This window comes from Nerophis ophidion, linkage group LG21 (genome assembly GCF_033978795.1).
Source record: "Nerophis ophidion isolate RoL-2023_Sa linkage group LG21, RoL_Noph_v1.0, whole genome shotgun sequence".
NCBI lineage: Eukaryota > Metazoa > Chordata > Actinopteri > Syngnathiformes > Syngnathidae > Nerophis > Nerophis ophidion.
Genome location: NC_084631.1, coordinates 45,238,396 through 45,258,734, shown reverse-complemented (window position 1 = coordinate 45,258,734; position 20,339 = coordinate 45,238,396). Strand labels below are relative to the sequence as shown.

The window sequence follows — 20,339 nt, the reverse complement described above, 5'->3', positions numbered from 1 at the left end:
ATCCAGAGGCAAATTCCTACATTATTCACTGTTACAAGCAGCTCTCAAACACCAGTTTGACATCCCTGACTTAAACCATAAATGATGCTTACATTTTAAAGAAAGACGACCCCAAAAATGCGTCTAGATACGACATAAAACTGAAAGCTTCTTACGTGGAATGGTGATACATTTTTTCCGCCAACAATTAGTGCAGCAGAGCGCCCATCGTGTTCTTCTTTAGACAGGCACTTTATTACATGACAGTCCTGAACCTGAAAACAACAACAACCAAAGATGTATGATGACGTTCCAGATCTTGGATTTAAACACAGCCATGAATTTAAGAGAATAACTGCACTAAATCAGTACCATATTTTCCGGACCCTAGAGCGCACCGGATGATAAGGTGCACTGCCCATGAAGGGTCTATTTTTTTATCTTTTTTCATATATAAGGATTATAGGGCGCATTAAAGGAGTCATATTAATTGTATTTCTTTTCTAAATGTAAAATACTTCCTTGTGGTTGGTCTACATAACACGTAATGGTGGTTATTTGCTCAAAATGTTGCATAGATTAAGTTTAAAAGACCATCTTCAAGTTGCTTTCTGACAGTCACTTCCGGATGTGCTGTTTTGTGGGCGGTTTTATTTAAGTGGCTCACCTTCGCCCGCGTCTTCTCCCCGTCATCTTTGTTGTAGCGGTGTAGCGTGCAAGGACGAGGGTGGAAGAAGTGTCAAAAGATGGAGCTAACTGTTTTAATGACATTCAGACTTTACTTCCATCAATAACGGAGCAGCATTTCCTCATCCGGAAACAACAACGCCGTGAAAAAACGTCCGACCGGAACCCTTTAATAACTAAATTTCCTCGGGTGAATAATGTAACTGACTACACCGGTATGTTTTAGCGCTTTCATGGTGAGTTTACTGACAGATATAAGTAAGAACTTTACACTACTTTGTTTTAGAAATGGTAACAGATGTCCAATAACAAGAAGATAGTGAAAAAAAAAGAAGCTTATCGACTACGGGGTCGACAGACTGCAAAGGCGGACTCGCGCAATTTTTCAGGATTTATGCAGATCCCAAATACAGATCAGCAGGTACCAGAATGTAAGAAAAGTTGCTTTTGCATAATATTGTGGAAGAAAACGCTAGATAATATGTCATACCTTCTACATACACCATAATATTACTCCTATGTTGAAGCACATCAAAGGGTGCAACTTCATAGCTTACCAAAGTCCTACTAAAACATTTTAATAGATTTTTGAGCGCCGTGTGTAATGTTTTATATTGGGCATGATGTTAAAGTGCATCCCGCAGTTGAGGCTCCTCTATGGGGTCTTGGGGCACTAGGAGGTTAACCCCTTTACTACGGTTACCCCAGGTGGCCCTTGGCAAAGGCCCAGTACCTGACTGCCCCCTAGCCAGGTATACGGCGAAGACCTCAACGGCGGAGCAGGTGGAAGATGGTAGATTTAAGAACTGCTACTGCGGGAGAAGGCTGCAGCAGAAAAGGGTCCCCAGTCATCTTGGACTCCATGCCACTGGACCCTGACCCGCTTCTGTCAAGGATCGTGTGGTGACTGTCAGTGCACCAGTCTCTCTACGTAAAACGAAGTCACGCACAGGCATCCTCCATAAAGGGATATACACCCCTCGTCATACTCGTTCCAGTGACGGATGATGATGATGATTTTCAATGGAACATATAAACGTTGCTGTTGTTTATATGAGTCTTATTGCAGTCTACACGTATCTCTTATGTGTGACTGCCATCTACTGGTCACACTTATCATTAAACCATGTACCAAATAAAATCGCTTCGAGGTCTGTAAGCAAAACCAGAATGATTCCGTACATTAGGCGCATCAGGTTATAAGGCGCACTGTCGAGTTTTGAGGAAAAAAAGGCTTTTGGTCCGGAAAATACTGTATAGAAATTTGTTTAGATTTAATATTATGTAACTTGGAAAAGATGATTTATGTTGTTCTTTATGTTCTTTAGAACTATCATGTTGGATCAATCACCAGATTACTTTTACAAACAGTTTTTAAAATGAAGTAACACATATTCATGACAATAGGAATGCCAGCAATGGCTATTTGGTACTTCCTGCTCCCAGGACCAATCACCTCAAACATACAGTTATGTAGAGCAGTGGTTCTCAAATGGGGGTACTTGAAGGTATGTCAAGGGGTACATGTGATTTTTTTTTTTTAATTAAAAAATAGCAACAATTCAAAAATCCTTTATAAATATATTTATTGAATAATACTTCAAAAAATTATGAATGTAAGTTCATAAAGTGTGAAAAGAAATGCAACAATGCAATATTCAGTGTTGACAGCTAGATTTTTTGTGGACATGTTCCATAAATATTGATGTTAAAGATTTATGTTTTTGTGAAAAAATGTTTAGAAGTAAGTTGATGAATCCAGATGGATCTCTATTACAATCCCCAAAGAGGGCACTTTAAGTTGATGATTACTTCTATGTGGAGAAATCTGCATTTAGAATTGAATCACTTGTTTATTTTTCAACAAGTTTTTAGCTATTTCTATATCTTCTTTTCCAAATAGTTCAAGAAAGACCACTACAAATGAGCAATATTCTGCACTGTTATACAATTTAATAAATCAGAAAGTGATGACATAGTGCTGTATTTTACTTCTTTATCTCTTTTTTTTCAACCAAAAATGCTTTGCTCTGATTAGGGAGTACTTGAATTAAAAAAATGTTCACTGAAAAAAGGTTGAGAACCACTGTTGTAGATCATTCTGGAATCGGTTGCCATCTCACATTTATCTCCCACAAAGTAAATTGTCATTCAAGACAGCTTTAAAGATACACCTATTGCAGATGGCATTTTGAATTTTGAATACTGGGTTTAACTCGGTTTTTTATCTTATGTTGCATTTTTCCTTTGTATAAAGTCTGGTAATGCATGTATTCTTTGTATTTGGATTTTGTATGCTCCTATATGGACCCCAGGAAGACTGGCAGCCTCCTTGGGGTCAATTAATGGGGATCCATTCAATAAACAATTTGTGTTTAAACATCTATTGATGTTAAAAAATACTAATAAATACCTGTAACATAGTGACGGCAAGTCGCTTTCCTGTTTTTGTCCAGAGAGGAGCCATGCCCAACTTCACAGCTACCAACCCAACCCTTCGACTTCCTACAGAGAATGTAAAAAAAATACAAGAACCAAGTTGATAAAAAATAAAAAAAGGCTCAATCAGCGAGTGATTAGTCATCAGGACACAAACCCTCCGTCCAATTATGTCGCGGCCAGGGTTCATCTTTTAGCGGGTTAAGCTTGTTAGCGGTCTGTTGCTTGTATTCCTCCGCCACTTCCCTTCTCATGAACTGTTGGTTCTCTTCCGTGAGGTGTTCTTCAAACCATGTGGTCGTCTTCATGGACCGGACACAACCTGCCGCTTGGATGGGGCTGGGATGCGATGGACATCTGTCGGTTGCATATTACATTTGCTATTAACTGCAAAACATGGCACTTATATGCTTGGATAAATCAATGGTAGATAAATGGTAGGCGTATAAACAGACTTATTGACTCGGGGGCCGCATTGGGTTAAAAAAATTTGGCCGGGGGCCGGGGTATATATATATATATTTATATATATATATATATATATATAAAAATATACATATATACATATATATACAGACATAAATATATGTATATACACATAAATATATATAAACATATACACATAAACATATATACACATGTATATATATATATATATATATATATATATATATATACACACACATACATACATACATTCATATACACACATACATACATACATACATATACACACATACATACATACATTCATATACACACATACATACATACATATACACACATACATACATACATACATATACACACATACATACATACATACATATACACACATACATACATACATACATTCATATACACACATACATACATACATATACATACATACATATACATACATACATACATACATACATACATACATATACACACATACATACATACATACATACATTCATATACACACATACATACATATACACACATACATACAGTATATATTCCTCGCGCACTAATTGACTGAAAACATGACATCAAGTGCACACTCCATAGATGGAAAAATGCATTTTTAGACAATATGATTATCCTGAGCGGCTAGGAGACACAGAGTAACAAGCAGTAAAAACTGGATTAGAAAGGACAGATTTTAAAAAAGAATAAAAAATAATTGATATCTTTTTAAACTTGGGACTTCCCACGGGCCGGATTTTGGACGCTGGCCCGCGGGCCATAGTTTGGGGACCCCTGGCCTACACACTTGCATCTGCTGATGACAATCACTAATATTAAATCACCTTGCAAAATCTAATATCAATTACATTTCAAATATCACATTTAAGAAGTAGGGTTCAGACCTAAATAAATCATAAGACTGCGAGAGGTACTATTTACTTGACATTTAATTGCATTTATTTTCTGTTTAAAGTGTATATATTTATTTATCTATATTAATCTGAAAGTGGTCTTCAAACTGTTAATCATACTATTACATTGAATTTTACAAAAAAAAAAAACGCACAAAATGTAACACCGGTTAGTGAAAAAATGAATACAAGAAGGTGTCAAATAAATATGTTCTGCTTTTTTGTTCAGAGAATGTTTTGGTCATGGACTTATCTTTTCACCGATGGTTATTCAATAAACAAAAACGGATTAGTTTGTCATTATGAATTACAAATAATAAAACTGTAAAACAAAGCAGTCTTTTTTTTGTGCCAGGAAGCAATACTTAGGTCTAGAAAACAACATGATTTTCATTTTACATTCCTTGTTTATAACAACAATTAAAATCATATAAAAATACAGAAGCAAGCATTTGTATACAGTACAGGCCAAAAATTTGACACACCTTTTCATTCAATGCGTTTTCCTTATTTTCATGACTATTTACTAGGGGTGTGGGGAAAAAATTGATTCGAATTTGAATCGCGATTCTCACGTTATGTGATTCAGAATCGATTCTCATGTTTAAAAAATGTGTTCATTCATAGTTTTGATGCGACAATCTACAATGTAAATAGTCATGAAAATAAAGAATAAGAAGGTGTGTCCAAACCTGTACTGCATAAAAACACACTGATCCAGGATACACCATCTTTAAATAGTCAATTCTGTTACCGGTGTCTGAATATTAAAAAAAATCAGTTTTTGGTCAGTTTTTTGTTGTCAAATTGTTGGTGTAGAAAATTAAAAAATAACAATCAAATTGTTTTATTGGATCTACTTATTGTTTAGACACTGAAAAAGGAAAACACTCGTTTTTTTCTATTTTATTTCAAAATGCATTTCAAATAAACCCATCTTTTTTTGTTTTTCAATTCGATGACCAAAAGATACACAGCCCTTCTGCCTACTCCTTTTCAGACATATTGAATAGTGGAGATATATATGGTGTATCGTAACGTGGCCTAAAAATATTGAGATATTGATATAAGTCCATTACGCCCAGTCCTAATTGCCATACTTGCCAACCCTCCCGGATTTTCCGGGGGACTCCCGAAATTCAGCGCCTCTCCCGAAAACCTCCCGGGACAAATTTTCTCCTGAAAATCTCCCGAAATTCAGGCGGAGCTGGAGGCCACGCCCCCTCCAGCTCCATAAGGACCTGAGTCAGGACAGCCCGTTTTCACGTGTGCTTCCCCACAATATAAACAGCGTGTCTGCCCAATGACGTTATAACTGTAGAATGATCGAGGGCGAGTTCTTGGTTTCTTATGTGGGTTTATTGTTAGGCAGTTTCATTAACGTCCTCCCAGCGCGGTAACAACACACAACAACAGCAGTCACATTTTTGTTTACCGTAAAGCAGTTTGTCTGCCGTAAACGGCAATGTTGTGACACTCTTAAACCGGACAATACCGCCATCTACTGTACATGTACCACAACACCTCCAGGCAACATCAGCCCTTTACTAATACCCTCCTCCATTCACATCCCATCTCCCCGGATCGTAAATAACCTAATGTGAATAATCGAATGTATTTCTAATGTATATACTTGTTCTAATGCTATCTGAACTCACTATGTTCTCTGTTCGCTGTACATATCCTACTAAGTTAGACCTACACTGTTTCAATGTCCATTTCTCTGTTGATTCAATTGTTGGTGACTGAGGTTGTGATAGGCTTCACGGTGGAAGAGGGGTTAGTGCGTCTGCCTCACAATACGAAGGTCCTGAGTAGTCCTGGGTTCAATCCCGGGCTCGGGATCTTTCTGTGTGGAGTTTGCATGTCCTCCCTGTGAATGCCTGGGTTCCCTCCGGGTACTCCGGCTTCCTCCCACCTCCAAAGACATGCACCTGGGGATAGGCCCCTCCCACCTCCAAAGACATGCACCTGGGGATAGGTTGATTGGCAACACTAAATGGTCTCTAGTGTGTGAATGTGAGTGTGAATGTTGTCTGTCTATCTGTGTTGGCCCTGCGATGAGGTGGCGACATGTCCAGGGTGTACTCCGCCTTCTGCCTGATTGTAGCTTAGATAGGCACCAGCAACCCTCACGGCCCCAAACGGAATAAGCGGTAGAAAATGGATTAATGGATGGATGAAGTAGTGATATCAACCAAAGCTCCTCATCCCACCCCCCGGATTGTAAATAATGTAAATAATTCAATGTATAAACGATGATGATTAACTTGTGTGATGACTGTATTAAGCTAATGTGGACCCCGACTTAAACAAGTTGAAAAACTTATTGGGGTGTTACCATTTAGTGGTCAATTGTACGGAATATGTACTGTACTGTGCAATCTACTGATACAAGTTTCAATCAAGTGACAATAACATCTATGGCTATTAGAGAGTGCAGTGCACAACAGGTGTAAATATACTCCTCCCCTCTTAACCACGCCCCTCTACCCTGACCACGCCCCTCTCCTGAAATCGGAGGTCTGAAGGTTGGCAAGTAAACTACAATGTGACTATTATTACTGACGCATTAAAACTTTACATTAGGGTTAGGTACGATATCTAACTTTGTAATGCTTCAACACTAAATAGTTTTGGAACATTTAAGGGTTTAGGAGTGAAACGGAAGCATATAAGAAGCACAGTTAGCATTACATTAGCATCACATTAGCATCACATTAGCCACCTTTGTGCTGCTGCCCGGAGATAAATCAGACGAGTTCCTCTCTGAAGAAATCGACAACCCCACGCCGCCATTTCTCGCTGTTGTTTAGCTGTTGAAAATGTGCAGAAAAGCAAAGACTGTGTAATATTCAGCGTGTGTTCACATGCCTGTGTCCTAGTCTAAATGTCACCCCGCCTTACTTCCGGTGCGCGACACATAAACCTCCCCGGATAACTGCGCTCCCTCACAATGGTTCCGCCTAACCTACATTTTGTGTTGGGGCATTTTTACACCACTCGATAAATATCTTGGAAGGTAATAATTCAGGTAAGTATTGTTTGAAAAAATATTACTATGGCGATTCATTCAACTATCATCATAATAGAATTGGTCATTTACTCGTTTCACAGTCGGCGTTGTGTGTCCTAGTCATGCAGCTACCTAAGGACCAGGTGTTTTGAGTTTGAGTTTATTTGGAACATGCATGCAAACAAGATGATACATCGCAAAATGCATTATACAACATGATACTTCACACATGCATGCATACAACATGATGCATCACAATTTCCAGTTTCTCTATTCAACATGTTCAAAATAGGAGTTGGGAGAAGCAGAGCTCATTTAAAGGCCTACTGAAATGAGATGTTCTTATTTAAACGGGGATAGCAGCTCCATTCTATGTGTCATACTTCATCATTTCGCCATATTGCCATATTTTTGCTGAAAGGATTTAGTAGAGAACATCCACGATAAAGTTCGCAACTTTTGGTTGCTAATAAAAAAGCCTTGCCTGTACCAGAAGTAACAGACGATGTGCGTGTGACGTCACGGGTTGTGGAGCTCCTCACATCTGAACATTGTTTACAATCATGGCCACCTGCAGCTAGAGCGATTCTGACCGAGAAAGTGACAATTTCCTCATTAATTTGAGCGAGGATGAAAGATTCGTGGATGAGGATAGTAAGAGTGAAGGACTAGAAGAAAAAAAAAAGACGAGGGCAGTGGGAGCGATTCAGATGTTATTAGACACATTTATTAGGATAATTCTGGAAAATCCCTTATCTGCCTATTGTGTTACTAGTGTTTTAGTGAGATTATATGGTCATACCTGAAAGTCGAAGGGGTGTGGTGACCGCCAGTGTCTCTGAGGGAAGTCACGGAGGAGCTGCCTCTTTGACAGCTGCAGGAGGAACGACACGAGCTCCGCTCATGTCTACGGTAAGAGCCGACTTAACACCACCATTTTCTCATGAAAACCTGCCGGTTGACATGTGGTAGAGAACCATGTTCGCTTGACCGCTCTGTTCCATAGTAAAGCGTCACGGTCATCTTTCGGGAATGTAAACAATGAAACACCGGCTGTGTTTGTGTTGCTAAAGACAGCTGCAATACACCACTTTCCAACTACATCTTTCTTCTTTGACGTCTCCATTATTAGTTGAACAAATTGCAAAAGATTCAGCAACACATACTGTATGTCCAGAATACTGTGGAATTATGCGATTAAAAACAGACTACTTTTAGCCGTGATCGGTGCTGGAATAACATGTCCGCTACCACCGGTGACGTCACGCGCACGCGTCATCATAAGCGTCATCATTCCGCGACGTTTTCAACAGGACACTTCGCGGCAAATTTAAAATTGTAATTTAGTAAACTAAAGCGGCCATATTGGCATGTGTTGCAATGTTAATATTTCATCATTGATATATAAACTATCAGACTGCGTGGTAAGTAGTAGTGGCTTTCAGTAGGCCTTTAATGGACAATGGAAGTGTATATATTGACAATAAACTACAAAATAAAACAACAAAATGAAAGATTCTGAGAATACTCTCAAAGAGCTCCTAACTTATCCTAAGAATTTCCGAGCGAGGAGTTTTTGCACTCATTTGTGTACATAACTTGTGCACTTTTTTTACTTATATGTGAGTGCACAACTTGTGCACTAAGGTTGCACTCCTATATGAACACACAACTTTTGCACTTACGTGTCGCTCATATGTGAGCACACGTGTGCACTTATTTTACACACTTATATATGAGCGCACAGCTTGCTCACTTGTTTTACATAATTATATATGTGCACATGACTTCTGCAATTTATTAATGCACTTATTGTACACAGTTATAATTGTGCACTTTAACCTGTGCACTTCATTGGTGCAGCTATTTTACACATTTATACAAGTGCACATAACTTGTGCACTTTGTTGGTGGATTTATTTTACACACTTATATATTTACACATAACTTGTGCACTTGATTAATGCACTTATTGTACACACATTTATATATTTACACTTAATTTACACACTTATATACAGTATGTGTACATAACATGTGCACTTTATTGGTGCACTTAACACACTTAACATGTGCGTTTAACTCTTAAAATGTCAGTGCCTAGAAGAGGTCAGTATTAACCTTAGATTGAAAAGCCTCACAATACAAAAACAGTCCATTCAAGTTTTCCAACTGATTTTTCTAGTTGTGGAATATTTTAAATATTTTTGGTATGTTTTTTATATTGTTGAATATTTTTATAAATATTGTTATAAATATAAATATCCTTCCACTCCCTGAACTGTCAGGCTTTCCCCTGACAGTTTGTTTGTGTTTTAGTTTTTTCTTCTGCATTTCTCTTGGTTTCCTCTGTATGTGTAATATTTCCTGTCAGCGCTCTTATTTTGTCTGTTTCCTGTGTTTCTCCCTGAGCCTTTTCTCCCCTCAGCTGTGGCTGATTGGCACCTGGCCACACCTGGTGTCAATCAGCCCAGTCCTATTTGTACCTGCTTTGTCTTCCAGTCAGGGCTGGATTATTGTCTTGTCAATGTCATGCCGTGTCTTGTATTGGCAGCGTATCGGTAAGCTATTTCCGTTAGATGTCTGTAGCTTACTGTTCTTTGTTCCCTGCTTCCAGTTTTTTTTTGTACTACACGTTACGACTTCTGTTTTCCTGCTCGCTACCCGCTAGCTTCCACGCTAGACCCTTTTTGTTTTTGCTAACTTCCGTTTTAAGCTCCTTTTATTTTCTAGCTCCCTTAGTTTGTTATCCGCCTCGTGCGCGCTTTTGGTTGTACTCCTTTGGTTTGTTCTTGTTCTAATATTTTAATTAAATCATGTTTTCCTGTTCAATGCCTGCCTCCGTCTCTGCACCTTGGGGTTTGACAACAACTAATTCTGACATGAACGTTGGCGCATGTCTCTCTCGCCTCAGTGCCATCCCCCGCTGGCAACTCCTAACCACTTAGGACACCTCTGAATGTCTCTTAAATATCGTGGAGAGTAGGAGTGATTCTTGGACTTAAGAACGTTGATAAATAGCTTTTATTCTTAAGTTTGAGAGTAGGACTAAATTTCGCAAATTCTCAGGACTTAAGTGTAAAATGGCACTCTAAGACGCTTGATAAATATGGCTGCAGGTATTTTGAGTTTGAGTTTAATTGGAACATGCATGTATACAACATGATGCATCACACATGCATGCATACAACATGATACATCACACATGCATGCATACAACATGATGCATCACACATGCATGCATACAACATGATACATCACACATGCATGCATACAACATGATGCATCACACATGCATGCATACAACATGATGCATCACACATGCATGCATGCAACATGATACATCACACATGCATGCATACAACATGATGCATCACACATGCATGCATACAACATGATGCATCACACATGCATGCATACAACATGATACATCACACATGCGTGCATGCAACATGATACATCACACATGCGTGCATACAACATGATACATCACACATGCATGCATACAACATGATGCATCACACATGCATGCATACAACATGATGCATCACACATGCATGCATACAACATGATACATCACACATGCATGCATACAACATGATACATCACACATGCATGCATACAACATGATGCATCACACATGCATGCATACAACATGATGCATCACACATGCATGCATACAACATGATACATCACACATGCATGCATACAACATGATACATCACACATGCATGCATACAACATGATACATCACACATGCATGCATACAACATGATACATCACACATGCATGCATACAACATGATGCATCACACATGCATGCATACAACATGATACATCACACATGCATGCATACAACATGATACATCACACATGCATGCATACAACATGATGCATCACACATGCATGCATACAACATGATGCATCACACATGCATGCATACAACATGATACATCACACATGCATGCATACAACATGATGCATCACACATGCATGCATGCAACATGATACATCACACATGCATGCATACAACATGATACATCACACATGCATGCATACAACATGATGCATCACACATGCATGCATACAACATGATACATCACACATGCATGCATACAACATGATACATCACACATGCATGCATACAACATGATACATCACACATGCATGCATACAACATGATACATCACACATGCATGCATACAACATGATACATCACACATGCATGCATACAACATGATGCATCACACATGCATGCATACAACATGATACATCACACATGCATGCATACAACATGATACATCACACATGCATGCATACAACATGATGCATCACACATGCATGCATACAACATGATACATCACACATGCATGCATACAACATGATACATCACACATGCATGCATACAACATGATGCATCACACATGCATGCATGCAACATGATACATCACACATGCATGCATACAACATGATACATCACACATGCATGCATACAACATGATACATCACACATGCATGCATACAACATGATACATCACACATGCATGCATACAACATGATGCATCACACATGCATGCATACAACATGATGCATCACACATGCATGCATACAACATGATACATCACACATGCATGCATACAACATGATGCATCACACATGCATGCATACAACATGATACATCACACATGCATGCATACAACATGATACATCACACATGCATGCATACAACATGATACATCACACATGCATGCATACAACATGATACATCACACATGCATGCATACAACATGATACATCACACATGCATGCATACAACATGATACATCACACATGCATGCATACAACATGATACATCACACATGCATGCATACAACATGATACATCACACATGCATGCATACAACATGATGCATCACACATGCATGCATACAACATGATGCATCACAATTTCCAGTTTCTCTATTCAACATGTTCAAAAAGGAGTAGGAAGAAGCAGAGCTCATTTAATCCTACCCCCTTTTCTTTTACATGACAGTTGCTAAAACTTTTCTTCACTTCCTGTTCTCAATTTATTCACAATATACTGTTTAAGTAATCACAATAAAAATAAATAAATAAATCAACAATAATTGCTGAAGTAAGTCATATTTCATGAGTTTATTTCAAACGTGCATACGATACAACGTAATGCATCACAGTAAACAATAATAATTAATGTTATTTCTTGTAAGAAATGATGTATGCATGAATGATGATGATACAAGCAAACAAACGCTTGCAAACAGAGATAGATAGATGGATAGATAGATAGATAGATAGATAGATAGATAGATGGATACAAACCCCGTTTCCATATGAGTTGGGAAATAGTGTTAGATGTAAATATAAACAGAATACAATGATTTGCAAATCCTTTTCAAGCCATATTCAGTTGAATATGCTACAAAGACAACATATTTCATGTTCAAACTCATAAACATTTTTTTTTGTTGCAAATAATCATTAACTTTAGAATTTGATGCCGGCAACACGTGACAAAAACGTTGGGAAAGGTGGCAATAAATACTGATAAAGTTGAGGAATGCTCATCAAACACTTATTTGGAACATCCCACAGGTGTGCAGGCTAGAATGGGAAAGAATTCCACTTTCAAAGCTTCAACAATTAGTTTCCTCAGTTCCCAAACATTTATTGAGTGTTGTTAAAACAAATCAATCAATCAATCAATCAATGTTTATTTATATAGCCCCAAATCACAAATGTCTCAAAGGACTGCACAAATCATTACGACTACAACATCCTCGGAAGAACCCACAAAAGGGCAAGGAAAACTCACACCCAGTGGGCAGGGAGAATTCACATCCAGTGGGACGCCAGTGACAATGCTGACTATGAGAAACCTTGGAGAGGACCTCAGATGTGGGCAACCCCCCTCCCTCTAGGGGACCGAAAGCAATGGATGTGGAGCGGGTCTAACATGATACTGTGAAAGTTCAATCCATAGTGGCTCCAACACAGCCGCGAGAGTTCAGTTCAAAGCGGATCCAAGACAGCAGCGAGAGTCCCGTCCACAGGAAACCATCCCAAGCGGAGGCGGATCAGCAGCGTAGAGATGTCCCCAACCGATACAGGCGAGCGGTCCATCCTGGGTCCCGACGAGCGGTCCATCCTGGGTCTCGACTCTGGACAGCCAGTACTTCATCCATGGTCATCGGACCGGACCCCCTCCACAAGGGAGGGGGGGACATAGGAGAAAAAAGAAAAGAAGCGGCAGATCAACTGGTCTAAAAAGGAGGTCTATTTAAAGGCTAGAGTATACAGATGAGTTTTAAGGTGAGACTTAAATGCTTCTACTGAGGTAGCATCTCGAACTGTTACCGGGAGGGCATTCCAGAGTACTGGAGCTTGAACGGAAAACGCTCTATAGCCCGCAGACTTTTTTTGGGCTCTAGGAATCTCTAAAAGAAAAGATGATGTAACACAGTGGTGAACATGCCCTTTCCCAACTACTTTGGCACGTGTTGCAGCCATGAAATTCTAAGTCAATTATTAATTGCAAAAAAACAAAAAAGTTTATGAGTTTGAACATGAAATATGTTGTCTTTGTAGCATATTCAACTGAATATGGCTTGAAAAGGATTTGCAAATCATTGTATTCTGTTTATATTTACATCTAACACAATTTCCCAACTCGTATGGAAACAGGGTTTGTATATGAATTTTATTTTTTGCGGCTCCAGAAAGATTTTTCTTTTGCATTTTTGGTCCAATTTGGCTCTTTCAACGTTTTGGGTTGCCGACCCCGGTCTACACAAACACTGCTTCTTCATTTTCTATGACCCTTCAGTTAATAACTGCTGCTTCAACGTCAGGCTGAGGTTTTCGCATATCTTCCCTATTTTTCCGACAGACACAAAGGCTGGTTTTCGCCTTTTGAAGGGTACTGGAAAAACCTGGAAAATTGACCCTGAAAGTCCTTAAAAAGTACTTGAATTTGGACACGGGAAAGGTGTGCGAACCCTGACTATTATTCATAATCAGCATTTATTACTGCATACAAGCAGTGTTTTGTCCACTTCATGTGAAAGTCAATTATTAACAGCATGCGTGGCTCTCCTCCGCACATCACGCTCGATGCGCTTTGGACCACAAAAACTGCCCCGCTGAGACCAAACCGTGTAGTCAGTTGTTTTTGTGTCCCCGCAGGCGAGCTTTGCAGCTGCTGCAGCTCTCGGAGGCGCTCTTCAAGTCGGAGCTGATGGATTCAAACGTGAACATCGCAAGGTCGTGTACGGTATTTGTCTTCCTGTGCATATTTAACACACACACACACACACACACACACGTTTGGTCTGCTTCTGAATCCGTCTCAGCATGTATTGATTGACCTAAATGTGACCTTCTTTGCTTGGTTTCCCACCATAAAGACAGATTAAGATCTGTTTCTTCTCAGGAAAATTCCACAACAAATAGTCGCAAAAGAGTCTCGATCAGAGGTGTCAAAGTGGTTTTCACCGAGGGCCACATGGCAGTTATGTTGGGCCCCAGAGGGCCACATGTAACAGTGAATACTATTATTACACTATTCTTTTAAGCATTGTATTAGTAGATTTTTTTTAAACTAAAATTAAAAAAAATATGGTAGTTTGCCATAATTTCACCTCAAAATGTTGTATATTACTGTAAATGGAAAAACAGTACTGCTGTTTTTATGGTTAAAAAAAAAAGGGGCATCTCAGTTTATTTTTTTACTGTAGAAAAAACCATGCAATTTTACAATGAAATTTTGGCACCAAAGCTTGAATTTTTATTTATTTTTTTATTTTATTTTTTTTTACCTTAAATCAACAACTATAGAGTTTTCAGTGCATTATTCTAAATGCCAAAACGTCATCACAGTTTATTACAGTAAAAAAAGTAAACATTTTTTCCATTCATCAATCAATCAATCCATTAATGTTTATTTATATAGTCCTAAATCACAAGTGTCTCAAAGGGCTGCACAACCACATCCTCTGTTCAGATCCCACATCAGGGCAAGGAAAAACTCAACCCTGTGGGATGGCAATGATATGTATGTATATATATATATATATATATATATATATATATATATCCAAAGACATGCACCTGGTGATAGGTTGATTGGCAACACTAAATGGTCCCTAGTGTGTGAATGTGAGTGTGAATGTTGTCTGTCTATCTGTGTTGGCCCTGTGATGAGGTGGCGACTTGTCCAGGGTGTACCCCGCCTTCCGCCCGATTGTAGCTGAGATAGGCAACAGCGACCCCAAAAGGGAATAAGCTGTAGAAAATGGATGGATGGATGGGATATATATATATATATATATATATATATATATATATAAAGGTATATACAGTACAGGCGTAATATGATCAAACTTTCTTGTTCTTGTCAAAAGTCTAGCATCCGCATTTTGTACCAACTGTAATCTTTTAATGCTAGACATGGGGAGACCCCAAAATAATAGGTTACAGTAATCGAGACGAGGCGTAACAAACGCATGAATAATGATCTCAGTGTCACTAGTGGACAAAATAGAATACATTTTAGCGATATTACGGAGATGAAAGAAGGCCGTTTTAGTAACGCTTGATGTGTGCCTCAAAGGAGAGAGTTGGGTGGAAGATAATACCCAGATTCTTTACCGAGTCGCCTTGTTTAATTGTTTGGTTGTCAAATGTTGAAGTTGTATTATTAAATAGAGGTCGGTGAAAAATGCCGTAAAAAGCACAGTAAATGTCACAATTGTACCATAAAATCTGTTGCTACTTTTACATTGCACAATTTGATGGATAACTTGCTTTGAAATCTTTTATTATTAAGATTTATTGCTATTTGAAAAATGGTTTAAATGTTTGATAGTATATTTTTGCACAATTAAACAATATTTAAGTTAAGTTCATTTGCGATTTTGTTGAGTATTTTTTAAGGAAGACTACATTTAGAAAGAAAAGTTCCAGTACTTTATTGATGCATATTATTTCCAGGCTTTGGGGGGCCAAATACAATGAAGTGGAGGACCACATCTGGCCCCCGGGCCTTGAGTTTGACCCCTAGATCAAACGGACCCACAAGTTCAGTTCGAAGATCGGGAACAGCTGACATTTTTTCAGTACATTCCCAAAAATAGCAGGGCTTTCTCACCGCAGAGCATGGACCCTCAAACTGTGGTACGTGTACCACTAGTGGTACACCAAATAATCACTTGATTAACGTACTTATTTATGCATTTATTGTTCTGCTTTAAAACACAGGGTTACTATTCAAACTGTGTGTAATGTTACAGTGGCCAACATTTTAAACATACACTTAAAAATAATGAATACTTAGGCCTGCTACGCTACTGTATTTTATTGTTGATCATTATGGGAGCCGAGTTTTTTTCTGCGGTGGTACATGGTGAAACAAATTGAGAACCGCTGCTGGAGAGAATTATTAAACAGTGTTTTTGCAGTATACCTTTTAAAAAAACAGCCGCAATCTTTGACTGCTGCAGTGTTTTTGCAGTCTGTGCTTAAAAAAACCCCACAAGGGCCTTCTATCTTACTTAGTAGAGGATCTTTGAGCAGTGTTTTTGTCAGGTTCAAACACTGATGACATCTATTAAACAAGACACGAAGCAAGGAATTAAACAGAGACAGAATTAAATTTGGCTCAATTGAGGAAAGACGTCTGGACTGTACTCTTTGTACCTTTTTTATTTATTTTTAGTTCAAGCATTCGACACCTTTTTACCTGCATGCTGCCTCCCGCTGTTTCCGAAATCTACAAAAAAATTAGCTACCGGCTGCCACCTACTGATATGGAAGAGTATTACACGGTTACTCTGCTGAGCTCTAGACAGCACCGACACTCAACAACAACACATCATTTGCAGACTAGAATTACTGGTTGGCAAAAAACATTTTTAACCCAAATAGGTGAAATTAGATGGATGAAGTACTGACTGTCCAGAGTCGAGACCCAGGATGGACCGCTCGTCGGGACCCAGGATGGACCGCTCGCCTGTATCGGTTGGGGACATCTCTACGCTGCTGATCCGCTTGAGATGGTTTCCTGTGGACGGGACTCTCACTGCTGTCTTGGAGCCACTATGGATTGAACTTTCACAGTATCATGTTAGACCCGCTCGACATCCATTGCTTTCGGTCCCCTAGAGGGGGGGGGTTGCCCACATCTGAGGTCCTCTCCAAGGTTTCTCATAGTCAGCATTGTCGCTGGCGTCCCACTGAATGTGAATTCTCCCTGCCCACTGGGTGTGAGTTTTCCTTGCCCTTTTGTGGGTTCTTCCGAGGATGTTGTAGTCGTAATGATTTGTGCAGTCCTTTGAGACATTTGTGATTTGGGGCTATATAAATAAACATTGATTGATTGATTGATAGATCATCTTCCACGGCACACCAGACTGTTTCTCACGGCACTAGTATGCCTAAAGTCATATCCAACAATTGCAACTTTTCACTGTCAACTAAGTTTCGTCTTTTAATGATTTCTGCTGGTGGTGTCCCTCTGGATTTTTTCAACGCAGAAAATGTGCCTTGGCTCAAAAAAGATTGAAAAACCCCGACAAAGATGATCTTTGAGTCGTGTTTTTGTAGTCGGTCCCGAAAACAACACAACGCCCTTTTTTGTCCATACCATTTGTTTTTATTACTTTATTCATGACTATTTGGTGGAGTTAAAATTGTATCACGACCTTGCAATGACATTGTCTGCAAAGTAAGATGAATTGTGAAAGCCTCTCCGTTTCTGAAAACGCGGCCGGCAGAACAATTTGGTCGACTGGCCCTCGTTTTTGTGGTTTTAATATGGACTTTGCTACAAGACATGACAACTTGTGTTTCTGTTGCTTATAATTATGCAATTCAACATTCTAATGGTTTCATTTTAGCATATATATATACATACGTACATTGTTGATATAATGGAAGTCAACATATGTGGACGTTGTGTGTCCACACAAGTCTGTTCATCCGTCTGAAGCCGTGTGCCAAATCTGCGAGGGACAAAGTTATGACTTCTGTTGCTTTGCATATTATGCAAATTGCCAGCATATGACATGGCGGCGAAGGAGGCTGGCTGGGACAAAGAAATCAGAACAAACTTTTATTTTCATCCTGTTTCATGTCGCTCCTTTTAAAACTTCACTTCACACCTGTCCATATCTACTCAATATGAGTACAAACCCCAAAACCAGGGAAGTTGTCTTGTGGTGTAAATGCATTCTTGCCAACCATCCCGGATTTTCCGGGAGACTCCCGAAATTCAGCGCCTTTCCCGAAAACCTCCCGGGACAAATTTTCTCCCGAAAATCTCCCGAAATTCAGGCGGAGCTGGAGGCCACGCCCCCTCCAGCTCCATGCGGACCTGAGTGAGGACAGCCTGTTTTTACGTCCGCTTTCCCACAATATAAACAGCGTGTCTAAAACAATGTTACGGACCTTTGATCCCTCAGGCATCCAGAAGCGAAGTCAGTGTGTAAAGGATATCACCAAATGGGCTCAGGAACACTTCAGAAAACCACTGTCAGTAACTACAGTTGGTCGCTACATCTGTGAGTGCAAGTTAAATTTGTACTATGCAAAGCGAAAGCCATTTATCAACAACACCCAGAAACGCAGTCGGCTTCGCTGGGCCCGCGCTCATCTAAGATGGACTGATGCAAAGTGGAAAAGTGTTCTGTAGTCTGACGAGTCATAGTCTGACATTTCAAATTGTTTTTGGAATCTGTGGACGTCGTGTCTCCCGGAAAAATAGAGAACCATCCAGATTGTTATAGGCGCAAAGTTCAAAAGCCAGAATCTGTGATGGTGTGTGGGTGTATTAGTAACCAAGGCATAGGTAACTTACACATCTGTGAAGGCACCATTAATGCTGGAAGGTACATACAGGTTTTGGAGCAACTTATGTTGCCATCCAAGCAATCTTATCATGGACGCCCCTGCTTATTTCAGCAAGACAATGCCAAGCCACGTGTTACAACAGCATGGCTTGATAGTAAACTTCACTGGCCTGCCTGTAGTCCAGACCTGTCTCCCATTAAAAATGTGTGGTGCATTATGAAGCCTAAAATACCACAACAGAGACCCCGGACTGTTGAAGTGAATTATGTGTTTATATAGCGCTTTTCTCTAGTGACTCAAAGCGCTTTACATAGTGAAACCCAATATCTAAGTTACATTTAAACCAGTGTGGGTGGCACTGGGAGCAGGTGGGTAAAGTGCCTTGCCCAAGGACACAACGGCAGTGACTAGAATGGCAGAAGCGGGAATTGAACCTGCAACCCTCAAGTTGCTGGCACGGACACTCTACCAACCGAGCTATACTTAAGCTGTACATCAAGCAAGAATGGGGAAGAATTCCACCTGAAAAGCTTCAAAAATGTGTCTCCTCAGTTCCTAAATGTTTACTGAGTGTTGTTAAAAGGAAAGGCCATGTAACACACTGGTAAAAAAGCTCCTGTGACAACTTTTTTGCAATGCCATTAAATTCTAAGTTAATGATTACTTGCAAAAAAAAATGAAAAATAAATAAGTTTCTCATTTTACAGTAAAAAAACTGACACCTAAGATTTTTACTGTAAAAAGAATAGTAGTATGCTTTTCCATTTACAGTAAAATTCTGTAAAAGTTACCATCAATGTTTCTGTAAAAGTGTGGCGACTGAGCTGCCCGTGTTTTGTTGTGTCTGTAAAAACTATATCATAATCAACTTGTATTATAATATCAGGAGATGAATTATTATACATTTATATTCATAAATGTATAGCTACAACTGCAAAACGGCCCTCAAGGAAGACCCCCGGTCTAGAATGCAATATCTGCACTT

The 20,339-nt window shown here is 39.3% G+C and overlaps 1 protein-coding gene and 1 long non-coding RNA gene across 4 annotated transcripts in view; one reads left to right on the top strand and one right to left on the bottom strand.

Annotated features, from left to right (window-relative positions):
* mrpl3 (mitochondrial ribosomal protein L3) overlaps window positions 1-7,405 on the bottom strand; it is a 45,309-nt gene extending 37,904 nt beyond the window's left edge. Inside the window, exons 1-4 of one of the 2 annotated variants that reach the window (XM_061882765.1) lie at window positions 7,201-7,404; window positions 3,263-3,462; window positions 3,080-3,171; window positions 156-254 (exon numbers count right to left, since the gene is read on the bottom strand). In XM_061882765.1, the coding sequence (XP_061738749.1) occupies window positions 156-254; window positions 3,080-3,171; window positions 3,263-3,462; window positions 7,201-7,271 (462 nt within the window). In that variant the 5' untranslated portion in view covers window positions 7,272-7,404. Of the gene's footprint in view, window positions 1-155; window positions 255-3,079; window positions 3,172-3,262; window positions 3,463-7,200 lie in introns of both variants that reach the window. The other variant, XM_061882766.1, reaches the window with a different exon arrangement.
* A 17-nt stretch (window positions 7,406-7,422) lies between these two features.
* LOC133540193 (uncharacterized) overlaps window positions 7,423-20,339 on the top strand; it is a 35,606-nt gene continuing 22,689 nt past the window's right edge. For both annotated transcript variants that reach the window (XR_009803573.1, XR_009803574.1), the window contains exons 1-2: window positions 7,423-7,506; window positions 14,693-14,780. This is a non-coding gene — a long non-coding RNA (uncharacterized LOC133540193). The remainder of the gene's footprint in view (window positions 7,507-14,692; window positions 14,781-20,339) is intronic.